This window comes from Gorilla gorilla, chromosome 6 (genome assembly GCF_029281585.2).
Source record: "Gorilla gorilla gorilla isolate KB3781 chromosome 6, NHGRI_mGorGor1-v2.1_pri, whole genome shotgun sequence".
Lineage (NCBI taxonomy): Eukaryota > Metazoa > Chordata > Mammalia > Primates > Hominidae > Gorilla > Gorilla gorilla.
Genome location: NC_073230.2, coordinates 76,250,656 through 76,269,445, shown reverse-complemented (window position 1 = coordinate 76,269,445; position 18,790 = coordinate 76,250,656). Strand labels below are relative to the sequence as shown.

At 40.7% G+C, this 18,790-nt stretch overlaps 1 protein-coding gene across 6 annotated transcripts in view; it reads right to left on the bottom strand.

Annotated features, from left to right (window-relative positions):
* Positions 1–18,790, bottom strand: part of LOC101126070 (S-adenosyl-L-methionine-dependent tRNA 4-demethylwyosine synthase TYW1) — a 248,972-nt gene that overhangs the window by 169,255 nt on the left and 60,927 nt on the right. For 5 of the 6 annotated variants that reach the window (XM_055346954.2, XM_055346956.2, XM_055346957.1 and 2 more), the window contains one exon: positions 8,617–8,735. In XM_055346954.2, the coding sequence (XP_055202929.1) occupies positions 8,617–8,735 (119 nt within the window). Of the gene's footprint in view, positions 1–3,621; positions 3,739–8,616; positions 8,736–18,790 lie in introns of those variants that run through there. The other variant, XM_063708129.1, reaches the window with a different exon arrangement.

The window sequence follows — 18,790 nt, the reverse complement described above, 5'->3', positions numbered from 1 at the left end:
TATAAGTATGCCAGGGCAAATATTTAGGCTAAATTGTGGGAGCTAAGAACACAAAGTACATTGATTTCTTTATTACAGCTAACAGATATCTAAGAATGTTAGCACAGGTCTTTGAATAAATTTTGCTTCTAAGAGAAGTTACTATTTATTCTTAATTAGATGGGGAGGAAAGTCTCTTTGAAGAGGAGCCTCTACTTCACTTTTTACATGCATCCATGACCAAAATCCATTTTAAATGTTTTGTCATTCCCAAAAAGAAACCCTATCCCCTTGGGTATTGCTCCTCAACCCCCATATTCCCTCCGGCCCTAGGCAACCACTAATCTACTTTCTGTCTCTACAGATTTGTCTATTCTAGGCAATGCACAGAAATGCAATCTTACTATAGATGCAGCCTGTTGTGATCGGCTTCTTTCACTTAGTATAATATTTTCAACATTAATCCATGCTGTAGCATGTATCAGTACTTAACTTCTTTTTACTGACAGATGACATTCCTTGGAATGGATACACCACATGTTCATCAGTTAATGGACACCTGGAGTATATCTACTTTTTGGATATTATGAATATCTTTTCATGTGCTTACTGGTCATTTGTATATCTTCTTTGGAGAACTGTCTAACAAGATGTTTTGGGTTATTTCTTCAAGACAGATATAACTCTTTCCTCCACCCTGCCCCCACTTCACAGGCTAACCCAGGAGCAAGGAAAACAGACAAAACCCTCGATTCAAAATTTCAAAGAATAAAACCTTAAAATAAAATTTTAAAAACAGGAATAAGAGACACACAATGGTAAATATGTGGTATCTATACATACATAAAAATACCCAATATATCCTTCTGAAAATTGGTGGAACAGCATTTTATCTATCCATAACAGTCTACTTCACATATAATCAAAATGCAGTAAAAATTCCACTTTGAAAAAATCACATCTATGTACATCATGTTGTAGTTTAAAAACACAGTCATTGGTCAGGCCCAGTGGCTCACGCCTGTAATCCCAGTTATTAAAAATACAAACATCAGCTGGCATGGTGGCACATGTCTTTAGTCCCAGGAAGGCTGAGGCAGAAGAATCGCTTGAACCCAGGAGACAGAGGTTACAGTGAGCCAAGATCACACCACTGCACTCCAGCCTGGGTGACAGAGTGAGACTCCGTCTCAAAAGAATAAAAAAAAAACCCACTGTCATATACAGAATCTCACTCAAGCAATTAAGCCTTACAGCAACCCTGTAAGGAAGGTATGTTGTTTTATTCTACAGTTGAGAAACTGAGGCTCAGAGGCTATTTTAAGAATCCACTGCAAGAAAAGGACAATAATAAAAGCATTTATGTAATACTTAAATCAATTTTTAATGAACCTTTTCTGACATTCTTGTTATACATTTCATTGAAACAGATGGCAAATTCTAATTTTAAAACCTCGTATATTAGTCCTTCTTTACCAGAAGCCATGGTAAATGAAATATCTCCATTTACTTAGATCTTTCTAAAAATCTCATTACAGAATGTGTTAATGATACTGTTTGCTTTCCAAAACTCTGGGTAAATGTACTGCTCAAGAAACTGAAAGACTGCATTGTTGGCTATGAACAGGAAATTAAGATTGAGGCGCACTACCCATTAGATCCTGTTATTTCTTTTGAATTTTGACCTGTAAAAAAACCAACTACTTATGCCAACAATCTTAAGAAGAGATTAGGATTTATACTTAGTGTAAACTGTGAAACAAGAAAAACTAGGACACAAAATACTTGATTATTTGTCCTACAACCTAAGTATGATGTGATCCCAATACTTCAGTCTACATAATCATATGGCTAACATACTTTTGTCTTGTAAGCGCTCACCCTATAATATTTCAAACTCTGTAAGCACATACTCTATTCCTAAACAGTGGTTTTTTGGTCACATTTTATTTCTTTTTTTTTTTTTTTTGAGATGGAGTAGCCCAGGTTGGAGTGCAGTGGCGTGATCTCGGCTCACTGCAAGCTCCACCTCCTGGGTTCACACCATTCTCCTGCCTCAGCCTCCCGAGTAGCTGGGACTACTGGGACTACAGGCGTCCGCCACCACGCCCGGCTAATTTTTTCTATTTTTAGTGGAGACGGAGTTTCACCGTGTTAGCCAGGATGGTTTCAATCTCCTGACCTCGTGATCTGCCCGCCTCAGCCTCCCGAAGTGCTGGGATTATGGGCGTGAGCAACCACGCCTGGCCATATTTCTTTTTTTTTTTTTTTTTTTGAGGAGTCTCGCACTGTCACCCAGGCTGGAGTGCAGTGGCGTGATAGCTCACTGCAACCTCCACCTCCTGGGTTCAAGCAGTTCTCCTGCCTCAGCCTCCCAAGTAGCTGGGATTACAGGCGCCTGCCACCATGCCCAGCTAATTTTTTGTATTTTTTTAAGTAGAGACGGGGTTTCCCTCTGTTGGCCAGGCTGGTCTTGAACTCCTGACCTCGTGATCCGCCTGCCTCAACCTCCCAAAGTGCTGGGATTACAGGCATGAGCCACTGCACCCGGCCTGGTCACATTCTATTTCAATGCTGCCATGTTCCAGCAATACCCTTCACTGAAATAGTAACTGTAGACCATGGCACACAGGTTATTTCAACCTCAGCACAACTGCCATTTTGGACTAGATAATCCTTTGTTGCGGAGCACTGTCCTATGCATTAGGGAATGCTTAGCAACATCCCCAGCCTCTACCCACCAGATACCAGCAGCACTCTCCTTGGTTCTAACAATAAAAAATATCTCGAGACATTGTCAAATGTTCCAAATCTCCGTATGGGACAAGAAATAGCAATTTTGCCCCCAGTTGAGAACCACCAATTTAACAGGATGACCTAAGAGATACTTTTAGTGTTTTGTTTTTTGTTTGTTCTTACCACATCTCGAGATAACTAAAAGAGGAAATACACGTAAAAGAATATGGTATGGTAGCCCACGCCTATAATCTCAGCACTTTGGGAGGCTAAGAGGAGAGGACTGCTTGAGGCCAAGAGTTTGAGACCAGCTTGAGAAACATAGCAAGACCCTGTCTCTATAAAAAAAAATAATAATAAACTGGATAGGCATTGTGGCACAAGCCTGTAGCTAGAGTTACTCAAGTGGCTGAGGCAGGAGGATCACATGAGCCCATGGGTTCAAGGTACCAGTGAGCTATGATTGCACCACTGTACTCCAGCCTAGGTGACAGGGCTTAATATGGGATGATAGTATTGTGGCTATATCATTTTTTAACAGACCTTATTATTTACATTTTACATGATCTGTCAGTTGAAGTATATACAGATAAAACAATATGATGGCTAGGATTTGTATTAAAATAGGTAAATGGAATATGATTATCCATATGACGATAAATGTTCACCGAGGTTTAATATACTGTTCTCTCTCTGCTTACGTTAAAAAAAAATGTATAATAAGAATTTTTTAAAAGTGGGTAGAGAGGGGTCAGGCGCGGTGGCTCACTCCTGTAATCTCAGCACTTTGGGAGGCCAAGGAGGGCAGATCACGAGGTGAGGAGTTCAAGACCAGCCTGGCCAACATGGTGAAACCCTGTCTCTGGTAAAAGATACAAAAAATTAGCAGGGCATGGTGGCACGCACCTGTAATCCCAGCTACTCAGGAGGCTGAGGCAGGAGAATGGTGTGAACCCGGGAGGTGGAGGTTGCGGTGAGCCAAGATCATCCCATTGCACTCCAGGCTGGGTGACAGAGTGAGACTCCGTCTCAAAAAAAAAAAAAAAAAAGTGGGTAGAGGGGTTAACAAAGGTCTCAGTAGGTACATGAACAACTTGCTGTTAAGAAAAAAATTATAGTTGAGGTAAACAATACACAGCTGAATGCCTGGGAAGAAGAGCTAGGCACCAAGGCTAATGTGGTGAACTGGAGCACTGAAAAGCACCTGCATGTTCCTGGGATTTAGAAAGGCACACTGGACAGGAGACATGATAAGAAGCGGCCTAGGAAGAGTCTAAACTTTCACCTCTGCCCGATCTTTAGGCTCAGCACAAGCAAGAAGCAAAGGCTAAGGCAGAGTTGTAAATGGCCTGGCTAAACATTAAAAGAGTGTTCCAGGCCGGGTATGGTGGCTCAAGTCTGTAATCCCGGCACTTTGGAAGGCCAAGGCAGGTGGATCACTTGAGGCCAGGAGTTCGAGACCAGTCTGGCTAACACAGTGAAACCCCATCTCTACTAAAAATACAAAAAATTAGCTGGGTGTGGTGGCGGGTGCCTGTAATACCAGCTACTCAGAAGGCTGAGGCAGGACAATGGCATGAACCCAGGAGGTGGAGCTTGCAGTGAGCTGAGATTGTGCCACTGCACTCCAGCCTGGGTGACAGAGCGAGACTCTGTCTCAAAAAAAAAGAAAAAAAAAATTAGCCAGGTGTAGTAGCACACACCTGTAATCCTAGCTACTCAGGAGGCTAAGGAATGAGAATTGCTTGAACCCAGGAAGTGGAGGTTGCAGTGGGCCAAGATTCCACCACTGTACTACAGCCTGGGTGACAGAGCAAGACCCTGTCTCAAAGGGAAAAAAGAAAAAGAGAAAGAAATGTTCCAAGACAGAGTCAATCTGCAAAGACTGGGAGAAGCTTTTTTTTTTTTTTTTCCAATTTTTTTTTCTTTGGCTCCATGAGCTCAAGGAAATCTCTGTCAAATCATTAGCTGACCCCTGAGCTTAAGACACAGACTTCAGAGATAATATAAAACAAAGAACAAAATCTTTACAAGTATAGTTTAGAAAACTCACTAAACAAACAAAACCCAGAGCAAGCAATAAAAAACAAACCCTGAAGAGTGAGAAAAATCTGACTTCCAGAGTTAACACATTCTAATAATCAAAATATGCAGTTTTCTTTTTTTTTTTGAGACGGAGTCTTGCTGTGTTGCCCAGGCTGGAGTGCAGTGGCGCGATCTCGGCTCACTGCAAGCTCCACCTCCCGGGTTCACGCCATTCTCCTGCCTCAGCCTCCCAAGTAGCTGGGACTACAGGCACCCACCACCACGCCCGGCTAATTTTTTCTATTTTTAGTAGAGACAGGGTTTCACTGTGTTAGCCAGGATGGTCTCAATCTCCTGATCTCGTGAGCTGCCCACCTCGGCCTCCCAAAGTGCTGGAATTACAGGCATGAGCCACCGTGCCAGGCCAAAATATACAGTTTTCAACAAAACATTTCTTTGCATACAAACCATGCAAAGAAACAAGTGTGGCCCATTCCCAGCATGTATTAGGAAAAACTCTCCCTGAGGAGGCATAGACATTAGACCAACTAAAAAAAATACTTTAAGCCAACTATCTTAAACATGCTCAAAGAGCTAATGGAAACCATGGACAAAGAGATGAAGGAAACCAAGAAAACAATGTCTAAACAAATCCAGAATATCAATGAAGAGATACAAATGATAAGAAGGAACCAAACAGAAGATGTGAAAGAATAATAACTGAAATGAAGACTTCACTAGAGGGTTTCAACAGAAAATTTGAACAGGCCAAAGAAAAACCTCAGTGAAGCGGAAGACAAATCAATTTGGAATTATCTTGTCTAAGTAGAAAAAAAAAGTGTGAAGAAAATTGAACAGAGCCTTAGGACACCATCAAATTGAAAAGAGCTGGGGGACACCATCAAGCATACCAACATATGCATAATAAAAGTTCCAGAAGGAGATAAGAAGGAACAGAAAGAACATGTGAAGAAATAATTATTAAAAAATTCCCAAATTTGGTAGAAGACTTGAATTCACAGAACTAAGAAGCTCAACATACTCTAAGTAGTACAAACACAAAGAGATCCATACCAAGATATGTTATAATCAAACTGTTGGAAGAATAAGACAAAGAAAGAAACTTGAAAGAAGTGAGAGAGAAGGCACTCATCACATATAAGGGATCCTTAGTAAAATTAACAGCCAATTTCTCAGCAGAAACCATGGAGGCCAGAAGGCAGTGGGAGAGCATATTTAAAATGTTACAAGAAAAAAACTGTCAGTCTAGATTTCTATATCTAGCAAAACAATTCTTCAAAACTGAAGGAGACATTAAGACACTGATAAATAAAGGCCGAGGGAGTTCACTGCTAACAGACCTGCCCTATGATAAATACTAAAGGGAGTCCTTCAGACAAAAATGAAAGGACACTAAACAGACCCATATCATACAAATATACAAAGAACAACATAAAGGTAAAATACATAGGTAAATACAAAAGTCACCACTGTTGTATTTTTGGATTTTTGTTTGTGTTTGTTTTTCATTTGTTTGTTTTGAGACAGGGTCTTGCTCTGCCACCCAGGCTGGAGTGCAGTGGCACAATCAAGGCTCATTGCAACCTCCACCTCCCAGGCTTATGATCACCCCCACCTCAGCCTTCTGGAGTAGCTGGGACCTCAAACATGCACCACCATGCCCGGCTAATTTTTGCATGTTTCGTAGAGACAAGGTTTCGTCATGTTACCCAGACAGGTCTTGAATCCCTGGGCTCAAGTGCTCCACCCACCTTGGCGTCCCAAGATGCTAGTATTACAGGCATAAGCCACTGTACCCGGCCAGTATTTTTGGATTGTAACTCTTCTATTTTTTCTCTTGATGATGTAAAAGACAAATGTATAAAACAGCAATTATAAATCTATGTTAATGGGCATACAGTATATAAAGTTGTCATTTGTGACAATGACATAAAGGAGGAGGGACAGAGCTGTTTATGGGCAAAGTTTTTGACTGCTATTGAGTCAAATAATATCAATTCAAAATAGTTTACCAATTCAAAATAGTCAATCCCATTAATATCTGATTTCATATTTGTAACATTGTCTACTTGCTAAAATTTATTTGTAACCCCCAAATAATCATAACAAAATAACCCCCAAATCAAGCTATTATAAGCATTTATAATAATCAAAACAAAATTTTTAGGAATAACTGGAAAAAAAAAAGAATTATAACTCTTGTGCCAATATGGAGATAAATTAAGAGATGACATTGACTAGAAAGTATTAAATCATTTTGGTTGCTAAAGGAAGAAATAATGAGAATCTGAAACATAATCAATAGAATTAGATAAGCAAATGGATACAGTAGGTTTGAGAAAAAGACAAGAAATGTCCAGTCTGGGCCATTAGATGGCTAATAGTGCCATTACCCAAAACAGAACAAGTTAACACAAGCCTAATAAATTCCATGATAAATACATTAAGCTTGAAATGACTGCAGATGATCCAAGAGAAGATATGCAACAGGAAATTGGAAATGGAGAAGGAAAACTCAGAAAAGAGACTGAGACTGGAGATAAAGTATTTAAAGGTGTCAAACTACAGGTAAATGAAGCCACGGAAATGGTTTACTTCTCCTACCATCATAACACAGAGTCATAAAAGACAGCTGAAGGACAGAAGCAGAAAGAAGAGCTAACAGGGGAAACTGAAAAGAAACTGACAAGGGTGGGTGGGGTACTAGAAGAGACTGGTATCTCTGAATCCAACAGAAGGAGTGGCCTCCCCCTTCTTTCCTAGCATGCTTCACTGGAGTTCAACTAGGATAAGAATTAAGTAGCTTCTATTAGATCTGATAGTAAGGAAGTCATTAGTGACCACAACAACATGAGCTGCTATGGAGATGTGAGTTGGCATAGAGAACTAGGAGTTGAAGAGTAAGCAGTTGTAAGTGAAGGAAAGAAATGGGTGAGTAGGCTGGGTGCGGTGGCTCACGCCTGTAATCCCAGCACTTGGGGAGGCCAAGGCGGGCGGATCACCTGAGGTCAGGAGTTCAAAATCAGCCTGGCCAACATGGTGAAACCCCATCTCTACTAAAAATACAAAAATTAGCTGGGCATGGTGGTGCGCACCTGTAGTCCCAGCTACTTGGGAGGCTGAGACAGGAGAATCACTTGAACCTGGGAGGCAGAGGTTGCAGTGAGCCGAGATGACGCCATTGCCCTCCACCCTGGGCAACAAGAGCGAAACTCCATCTCAAAAAAAAAAAAACAAAAGAAAAAGAAATGGGTTAGTAGCAAGCACCACCGCCCCCAAAAAGAGAGAGACAGAATTGTGCAATTTAGCCATTTTCTTTCACTTAAACTATTCCCAATTGTTGTAAAAGACTCAATTCTGCATACAATGGGCTGTAACCAGCTGAAAAACAACATTCACTGCTTGTATTTCCAGCAAGATAAACTGAAAAGCCTCCAATAAAAAGACACCCAAGCTGATACCTTAGCATAAAATTAGTCATAGATAGAAAAAAAAGAAAACAATGTAGGAGAGCAAGATAAACAGAAAGCACAAAAGGATAGAATAAAAATAAACTTTTATCACTAATGTATCACTATTTATCGATAATCACTATAAATAAGACAAACTAAACTCACGAGTTAAAAAAGACAAACTGTCCAAATGGATGTTTACAAATCCAGCAATTCCTCACAGTGTTTGTCCAAGAGAAACAAAAATATTTGTCTACAAAATTTTTATACACTAACATTCACAGTTGAAAAGATTAATCATCAAGACAGCAGAGCTCTTAGGTAAGTCTGAGTGTGAGCTGGGCAGATTGATTACCACAGCTCATTACATATTCGATCACCATGACCTTTCATTTTTACTTACCGCCAACAGAAGACACATTTATTAGCACACGCCAAGCTCGGGGTGGTTTCCATGCAGCGATGGCTCTCAATTCCATAGAATGTGTGTTTGTAACAACCTCCTCTCCCTCGGAGCATGGACTATGACAAGTAAACAAATCACAATTTGAATAAAATCGTCAAAGCACAGAAACAAACCACCAAGGCATCATTTTCAAGAGAAACCATGTGTTTCGTAACCATGAATACTCCTACTGGTAACTGCATGACGCAGGAAATTCGCATCAGAGCATTTTAGTGTTTTGGCAGTGCTTTGGGTTTTTACTAAAGCCCAGTGAAATAAACCTATGATTCATTAACTCTGAAAACTCTACAGGGAGAACCACTAATGCTTTCATTTTCAAATCCATCAGACTCCTTCAAATAACATTAATACAATAATATATAATGCTAGGAAACAGATAAAACAGACTCCTAAAAAATGGGTGCTGTCTGCCTATGCAAGCGTATCCCTGCTCTGAATAAAGAAGGATGGGTAAGGGAATGCATCCTGGAGTGTTGTTCCTTTGTTTTGTTTTGAGACAGGGTCTTGCTCTGTTCCTCAGGCTGGAGTGCAGTGGTGCAATCATAGCTCACTGCAACCTCCAACTCCTGGGTTCAAGCAATCTTCCTGCCTCAGACTCTCAAGTAGCTGGGACTATGGGTGTGAGCCACCATGCCTGGCTATTTTTTAATTTTTTGTAGAGATGAGGTCTCACTATGTTGCCCAGGCTGGTCTTGAACTCCTGGTCTCAAGCGATCCTCCCACCTCAGCCTCTCCAAATGCTAAGATTACAGTTGTGAGCAAACCACTGTGCCCAGCCCTGGAGCATACATATTTGAGACATTGTGGAAGCAAGCAGCAGGTATACAAGAAATACATTATTCCCATTTCCAAAAAGATCACTATTTGATGATGCAAGGGATAAAAACAAATATCACGAGTCATATAAGTTGGTACATGTAGTAAGAAGGTAATCTAAAAAAATGTCTAGATCAACCAGGGTTGGAATCAAGATAATATCAAGCTTTAAAAGGTAAAATCAGATCTGTCCAGAGCTCTGGGTAAAATGAGCTTGATTTCAGTACAAGTGAAAGCAGTGAAGCCTGGGAGGAGGTTATGTGAGACAGGTAATGATGACTTCCTCCTAAGATCAGTGGGACAGGTAGGGTACTAAAGAAGTGAAATCAATGTCATTCCCCACTGAGGAGCAAAACAGAGGAAGTCATCCAAAATAACTGATTTTGAGGCCAAGTGACTGAAATAATACGGAATTAACAATACCAACAACGAACAAGGAGAAGGAAAGCAGAGACATGAATGAGTAGCCTTTACACGTGTATAGGGGTGTGTGTGTGTGTGTGTGTGTGTAGTCTCACTCTGTCACCTAGGCTGGAGTGCAGTAGTGTGATCTCAACTCACTGCACCCTCCGCCTCCCAGTTCAAGCGGTTCTCCTGCCTCAGCCTCCCAAGTAGGTGGGATTATAGGCATGCGGCACCACGCCCAGCTAGTATTTGTATTTTTTGTAGATACAGGGTTTTACCATATTGGTCAGGCTGGTCTTGAACTCCTGACCTCAAGTGATCCACCCACCTCGACCTCCCAAAGTACTGTTATTAATATAAGCCTGTCCACAATGAAAGAACATTACATAAATGTCTGCTAGCTTATTTACTGTCAGTTGACCGTGAAGCCTTTTAACTATTTTTTGTTTTAATTAAAAAAAAAAAAGTTTCCCTGTCCATATTAGTACTGCATTTGAAAAAAAGGCGTGAAGGGAAAACCTGTGCCTACAAACCTCTTCCAAGTTCCTAATAAAATGTACAAGGCAGCAAACAAAACATTCAAATCTTGTAAATAGCACTGAAAACCGAAACGTCCAACAAATGCCAGAGTCACAGAGTAATTTCCACAAAATCTCATGCCACTAGAGAAACAAAGCTGAAGAACTGTACACTTCAATCACTATTGATTAAGAAGTTAATACACTTTGTTCTGAACTGCCCTGTGCTCCCCAGTCCCATTCAGGTTGAAGTTCTAAACTTCAATGCAATGCAACGGCATGTGGATATAGGCTCTTTAATGAGGTATTTAAGGTTAAGTGAGGTCACGTGAATGGGACCCAAATCTGACAGAACTACCGTCCTTATAAGAACAGGAAGAGAGACCAGAGATCTCTCTGCATGTGCACAGACGACAGATCATGTAAGGACTAGAGCCCATAAGATGGAAAAGCAACCAAGGTAGCTTCGCCAAAGGACCAGTGAGAGCTTCCCAGAGGTGTGCAGTCCAAATCCAATACTGAAGGACTAAAAGGATTTTTCAAAAGGACTCTGTAAGACACAGGCATAGAAGCATGTGAGAAGAGGACGGAATGTTTTTCGTTTTAAAAAATAATGTCTCCAAATGTTTAAGTCTGTGATCCATTTTGAATTAATTTTTATATAAGGTGTGAAGTTTAAGACACTCTTTTTTGGAATTTGTTGCAGGGAGCAGTATTTGGGTCTTTTATTTTTTTCTGTTCGTTTTGGCCTATGGTTATCTAATTGCTCCAGCAGCATTTGTTGAAAATTTCACCATGGAACTTGATATGGTTTGGCTGTGTCCCCACTCAAATCTCAACTTGAATTTATCTCCCAGAATTCCCACGTGTTGTGGGAGAGACCCAGGGAGGAATTGAATCACAGGGGTCAGTCTTTCCTGTACTATTTTTGTGATAGTGAATAAGTCTCACAAGATCCGATGGGTTTATCAGGGGTTTCCACTTTTGCTTCTTCATTTTCTCTTGCCACCACCATGTAAAAAGTGCCTTTTGCCTCCTGCCATGATTCTGAGGCCTCCCCAGCCATGTGAAACTATAAGTCCAATTGAACCTCTTTTTCTTCCCAGTCTTGGGTATGTCTTTATCAGCAGCATGAAAACGGACTAATACAGAACTGCTTTTGCATTTTTGTAAAAAACCAGTTAAACATATTTTGTGAGTCTATTTCTGAGATCTCTAGTCTTTCCCTTGATTTATATGTCTATCTCTCTACCAGTAGTACCACACTGTCTTGATAACTGCGACAATATAGTAAGCTAAAAGATCAGAGTGAACTATTCTTCCCATTTCTGTCTTCTTTGTCAACATTGTTTAAGCTATTCTAGGGCCTGTGTCTTTCAAGTCTTGAATAAGTTTGCCTATTTCTACAAAAATCTTATTGGTATTTTTGTAAGAACTTCATTCAACCTACAGAATCAATTTGGGGAGAATTGACAGTTTATTATACTGAGTTTTCTAATCCATGAACATGGTATATCTATTTGTTTAGATTTTCATTTATTTTTTATCAGCATTTTAAAAATTTTCAGCATCCAGTCCTGTGTATGTTTTGTTAAATGTAAATCGAAGCATATTACTTTCGTTGGAGTGACTGTAAATGAACTTTTTAGTTTTGGTTTTCATATGTTCATTGTTAATACACAGAATACAGCCAGGCACAGTGGCTCACGCCTGTAATCCAGCACTTTGGGAGGCCGAGGCGGGCGGATCACAAGGTCAGGAGATCAAGACCATCCTGGCTAACATGGTGAAACCCCGCCTCTACTAAAAATACAAAAATTAGCTGGGCTTGGTGGCGGGCACCTGTAGTCCCAGCTACTCGGGAGGCTGAGGCAGGAGAATGATGGGAACCTGGAAGGCAGAACTTGCAGTGAGCCAAGATCATGCCACTGCACTCCAGCCTGGGTGACAGAGCGAGACTCCGCCTCAAAAAAAAATTACAGAATACAACTGATTTTTGTGCTTTGATATTGTATCCTGTAACCTTGCTGAACTCAAGTTCTAGGAAATTTATTTTTTTGTCATTTCCTTGAGATTTTCTACATAACAATCATGTCACCTGCAAAAAAAGACAGCTTTATTTCTGCCTTTGCAACCTGTATGCATTTTCTTTTTCTTGACTAATTCCAGTGGCTAGAATTTACAATACTATGTAAAACAGAAGTGGTGAACACAGACATACTTGTCTTGTTCCCAATCTAATGGGAAAAGCATTTACTCTCTCATATTAGGTATGATGTTAGCTGCAGGAATTTTGTAGATACTCTTCATTAGGTTAATATTCCTCTATTTCTAACTTGCTAAGAGTTTTTAATGATGAAGGGTTAGACTCTGCCAAATGCTTTTTCAGAATCAATTGATATGACTGACTGATTTTTTTCTTCTTAGCATGTTTGATATGGTGGATTGCTTTGGTTTTTAAATGTTGAACCTGCCTTACATACCTGGGAAAAATTCCACTTGCTTATGGCATATAATTCTTTCTATACTTGGCTGAATTCTATTTGCTCATATCTTGTTGAGGATTTCTACATCTAAATTCCTGAGAGATTAGTCTTTAGTTCTCTTTTAGTGCATTGTCTTTGTCAGGTTTTATCGGGTTACTATTGGCCTCATTAAATGAGTTCAGAAATGTTCCCCACCTCTTGTATTTTGGGGAAGATATTAAGTAAAACTGGCATTAATTCTTCATTAAATATTTGGTAGAATTCTTCAGGAAAACCATTGAAAACTAGGATATCACTTTGGGGAGGCTTTTAATTACAAAATCAGTTTCTTCAATGATTACAGGATTATTCCGATTATATATTTTGGTTGAGTTTTAATAAGTTACGGTTTTTGAGGAATAGATGTATTTCACCTAAGTTGCCAAATTTATTAACATAAAATTGCTTGCAGCACTCCCTTATCATCCTTTCAATCGCTGCAGGACCTGTAATAATATTGTTTCATTCCTGATACTGATGACTTGTGTTTTCTTTTCTTTTTTTTTTTTTTTTTTTTTTGAGAGAGAGTCTTGCTCTGTCACCCAGGCTATATCTGGGTGACATCTGGGTGATTGCAGATGGGCTACATCTGGGTAATTGCAGAAAACATCTGCAATCAGCTACATTCCAAAACTGCTTTTTATGGAAATGACTTCAACAAGTACTTTTTTTTTTTCTTTTAAGACAGAGTCTCTGCTGCCCAGACTGGAGTGCAGTGGTGCAATCTCGGCTCACTGCAACCTCCACCTCCCGGGTTTGAGTGATTCTTTTGCCTCAGCCTCCTGAGTAGCTGCGACTACAGGTGCCCACCACCACGCCCAGCTAATTTTTGTATTTTTAGTAGAGACAGGGTTTCACCATATTGGCCAGGCTGGTCTCAAACTCCTAACCTCATGATCCACCCACCTCAGCCTCCCGAAGTGCTGGAATTACAGGGGTGAGCCACCGCACCCAGCCCAACAAATACTCTTGAACACATTTCTGATAATTTTAAGATCAATGGACTAAATGACAACTTCCAGAACTCTAATATATTAAAAAAACTGATTGGTGCATAAAACTGTTAATGGCCAACCTCATAGTACAACGGTACTGCGTCTGACTCCATAAAACTGCTAATCAAGATCAAGCAAAACTAAAATTTAATGACTTCAAATTAAGTAATTGATGATGACAATGTGTTTGTGACTTTTCATTTTTGGTTCCTTACTTAAAATATTTTGTCTTACAGATTTAAGACATTTTTCTCGCATAAGCTATCTATAGTATACAACAATTTGGTAAAGCATACTTTTGTGAACAAAGATGGAACCATTTGCTTTTCCTCCCTATTGGATTCCTCCCAAAATTCACCAACCATTAGTATTCTTATTTTTATTTATATAAATTCAGTAAAAATCTGCTCTCAAGTAGGATACAATTAGAAATATAAACATCAGTTATATACCACCAAGGCTTTGGCTGAAATGTCTTATTTGAAAATGTGCATTGAATGCCTGGCTTCCAGAGTTCCCAGACTTCCAGTGAGTCAGTAAAAATGGTCACTTCCTGGAAGGCCAAAGATCCTTAAGATTATACGTAAGATCTAAAATCTGCCCTGGTTTGGCTTCCTAGCTCAGGAGGTTTTTAAATCTGAGATTCCTGTGTGATCAATGTGGGAAGAAAAAGTTATGTCTCTATAGAAAAACTGTAATATACCTATTCTCATTATGGTTTGTAGCCCCGTGCATTGTTTTAAAGTTCTTGTTATCTACATGTAGACTGGACTAGATTCTGAATTCTTCTAATTTCCTCCAATACTTGGTCACAATTCTCCAGCTGGCTTAAAAAGCTTTATTAGCTGAAACTAGATAATTTTTTTTTTTTGAGATGGAGTCTCACTCTCTCGACCAGGCTGGAGTGCAGTGGTGCGATCATGATTCACTGCAACCTCCACCTCCCGGGTTCAAATGATTCTCGTGCCTCAGCCTCCCGAGTAGCTGAGACTACAGGCACACACCACCACACCCATCTAACTTTTGTATTTTTAGTAGAGACGCGGTTTCACATTGTTGGCCAGGCTAGTCTTGAACTCCTGACCTCAAGTGATCTGCCAGCCTTGGCCTCCAAAAGTGCTGGGATTTCAGGTGTGAACAACTGGTGCCCAGCTGAAACTGGATAAATTTTAAGAAACAAGCCTCATGTCTGATTTATAAACCACAAAAAAGGTTCGCCCAACTGCCCAATGTCATGACCAAAGATATTCAAACTACAAACCAGAAGAAAAAGTTGCTATTTTCACACTGTAAACAGCTTTCTCCAAGAGGTTGGAATAAGAACTTCATATCATAATGAGACTTTTACTCCTCTTAATGCTACTTTTCTCACTTGGCAGACTAACAGTGTAATTGAAATTTTATAATCAATAGCCTCTGCTGGTAAGTAAACAAAACCTAACTTAAGAAATACTTTTGTATCGATTCATTAAATAAGAAAATGTCTGTGCTGTTTCTAATATTACAAGCTGTACATGGATAAATTCCTCTGGGAAAGCTGAAACCCATATACACAAAACAAAACAGCTCATAAGGTTACAGCAGGTCTCATCTAATTCCCTATGGTGATTTAACTTATTCAATTGGTTTTCTTTAAGCCTAGATTCACAACTCAAAGCCATTATGCAAACTGACATTGTCATATTAAGTTTACCTTTTATTTTCCCTTTCTAAACTTTGAATCTGGACCAGGCAAGGTGGCTCATGCCTATAATCCCACCTTTGGGAGGCCAAGGCGGACGGATCACTTGAGGTCAGGAGTTCGAGACCAGCCTGGCTAACGTGGCAAAACCCCGTCTCTACTGAAAATATAAAAATTAGTTGGGAGTGGTGGCAATTGCCTGTAATCCCAGCTACTCCAGAGGCTGAGGCAGGAGAATCACTTGAACCCGGAAGGCAGAGGTTGCCGCAAGCCAAGATCACGCCACTGTACTCCAGCCTGGGCGACAGAGTGAGATTCAGTCTCAAAAAAAACATAACTACAGGGCCGGGCGTGGTGGCTCACACCTGTAATCCCACAACTTTGGGAGGCCAAGGCAGGTAGATCACTTGAGATCAAGAGTTCGAGACCAGCCTGGCCAACATGGTGAAACCCTGTCTCTACTAAAAATACAAAAATTACCCAGGCGTGGTGGTGCATACCTGTAATCCCAGCTACTCAGGAGGCTGAGGCAGGAGAATTGCTTGAACCCAGGGGACGGAGGTTGCAGGGAGCCGAGATCACACCACTGCACTCCAGCCTGGGTGACAGAGAAACACTTTGTCTCAAAAAAATAAATAAATAAAAATAACTACAGGATGAATGATCAGTCATGCTTTCTGAGAAAGATCTTGATCAAAATGAAGAAATGTAAAAGTTGTCAAAATCAGAATGGAATCACTAATGTTAAGAAAAACAGAAGCAGGGAAGACCATGAGGAGAGTTATCTTGTATGCCTGGTAATGAAAAAGACTCTACAAAAACCACAACCTTGCACAAAGGCTACCACGACCTTATACAAAAAAATGCTTCTCTGCCAACGTCATCTGCCCAGCAACTGCCAGCCTACCCTCAGACTGCCGTCACCCTTGTTATTGACCTTTGCAGCCAATGATAATTATTTCAAAACAATTACATAATCCTCCTCAATTTTTCCTTTAAAAGTCTTTGTCTTTGGCCAGGCACGGTGGCTCACGCCTGTAATCCCAGCACTTTGGGAGACCAAGGTAGGTGGATCACGAGGTCAGGAGATCGAGACCATCCTGGCTAACAAGGTGAAACCCCATCTCTACTAAAAATACAAAAAAAAACTTAGCCGGGAGTGGTGGCGGGCACCTGCAGTCCCAGCTACTCAGGAGGCTGAGGCAGGAGAATGGTGTGAACCTGGGAGGCAGAGCCTGCAGTAAGCTGAGATCACACCACTGCACTCCAGCCTGGGTGATAGAGCGAGACCCTGTCTCAAAAAAAACTTTGTCTTCATTGACTTATACTAACTCACAAAACATTAAAAAGTATACTTTGTCTTCCTGTACCTCCCCAAAAACACAGTTTACTGTGGCTTGCATATTCCCATTGCAATGCTCTATTCCAAAATAACCATCATTTTCTTCTAGAGAGCCCCTCTCTGTTTGTTATTCAGGTTGACAAAAGTCTTCAACAAATGGTGCCAAAACAACTGGATATCCATATTGGCAGAGGTGGGATAAACCTTAACCTTTACCTCACGCCATTCATAAAAATTGATTCAAGACGAATCACAGGCCCAAACATAAAAGTTAAAACTACATATGGGGCCAGGCACAGTGGCTCATGACTATAATCCCAGCACTTTCAGAGGCCAAGGCAGGCAGATCACCTGAGTCCAAGAGTTCAAAACCAGCATGGGCAACATGATGAAACCCTGTCTCTACAAAAAATACAAAAAAAAAAACTTTTGCCAGGCATGGTGGCACACCACTTGGGAGGCTGAGGAGGGAGGATCGCTTCAGCCCAGGAGGTGGGAGGCTGCAGTGAGCCAAAATTGCACCACTACACTATAGCCTGGATGACAGGGCAAGACCCTACCTCAAAAAAATAAACAATTTTTAAAAATGGCTTCTTCCACACAGGTTGCTTAGGAGGAATCTGCCCAAGCAACTCTGTCCGCCCCCTCGGCCACTGACCTCCCGAAGAGCTCCTGCCACCGCTCTAGGAATACAGACATTGAAGTTTGGGGACAATATGTTTATATAACTTCTGTATCAAAACTAAATACCTGCTATGGCAGTGAAAAAAGAAACTGAATTTGTCATTTTCACCTAAAGAAAAACGACAGACAAAAATCAAACCTGTAGGCCAGGCGCAGTGGCCTACGCCTGTAACCTCAGCACTTTGGGAGGCTGAGGCGGGTAGATCACGAGGTCAGGAGATTGAGACCATCCTGGCTAACACGGTGAAACCCTGTCTCTACTAAAAATACAAAAAATTAGCCGGGCATGGTGGCGGGTGCCTGTAGTCCCGGCTATTCGGGAGGCTGAGGCAGGAGAACGGCGTGAACCCGGGAGGCGGAGCTTGCAGTGAGCCGACGAAGCTTCTAGAAGAAAATCTAAAATATCTTTGTGACCTTGCGGTTGGCAGAAATGTCTTAAAATACAAAAAACACTAACCATAAAAGAAAAATATGATATAGTGAACTGTATCCAAATTAAAATTTTCAAAAGATACCTTTATGGAAATAGAAAAGCCACAGTCTAGAGAAATATTCACAATGCACATTCAACAAAAGATTCACATCCACAACATATAAAAAACTTCTAGAAATCAATAATATAGAGTCAAACAACCAAGTTTGAACAAAGATGTGAACAGACATTTCACAACTATAAACAGCCAATACGCACAACACAAGATGTTCTTGGCTGGGCATGGTGGCTCACGCCTATAATCCCAGCACTTTGGGAGGCTGAGGCGCATAGATCACTTGAGGTCAGGAGTTTGAGACCAGCCTGGCCAACATAGTGAAACCCCGTCTCAACTAAAAATACACAAATTCAAAACTTAGCTGGGCGTGTTGGCACATGCTTGTAATCCCACTTACTCAGGAGACTGAGACATGATAATCACTTGAACCCGAGAGGTGCAGTGATCCAAGATTGCACCACTGCACTCCAGCCTGGGTGAGACAGCGAGACTGTCTCGAAAAAAAAAAAAACAAAAAAAATGTTCCCAATCATCAACCATCACCAGCACAATGTAAATTAAAACCACAATGAGGGCCAGGCATGGTGGCTCAAACCTGTAATCCCAGCACTTTGGGAGGCCAAGGTGGGCAGATCACGAGGTCAAGAGATCAAG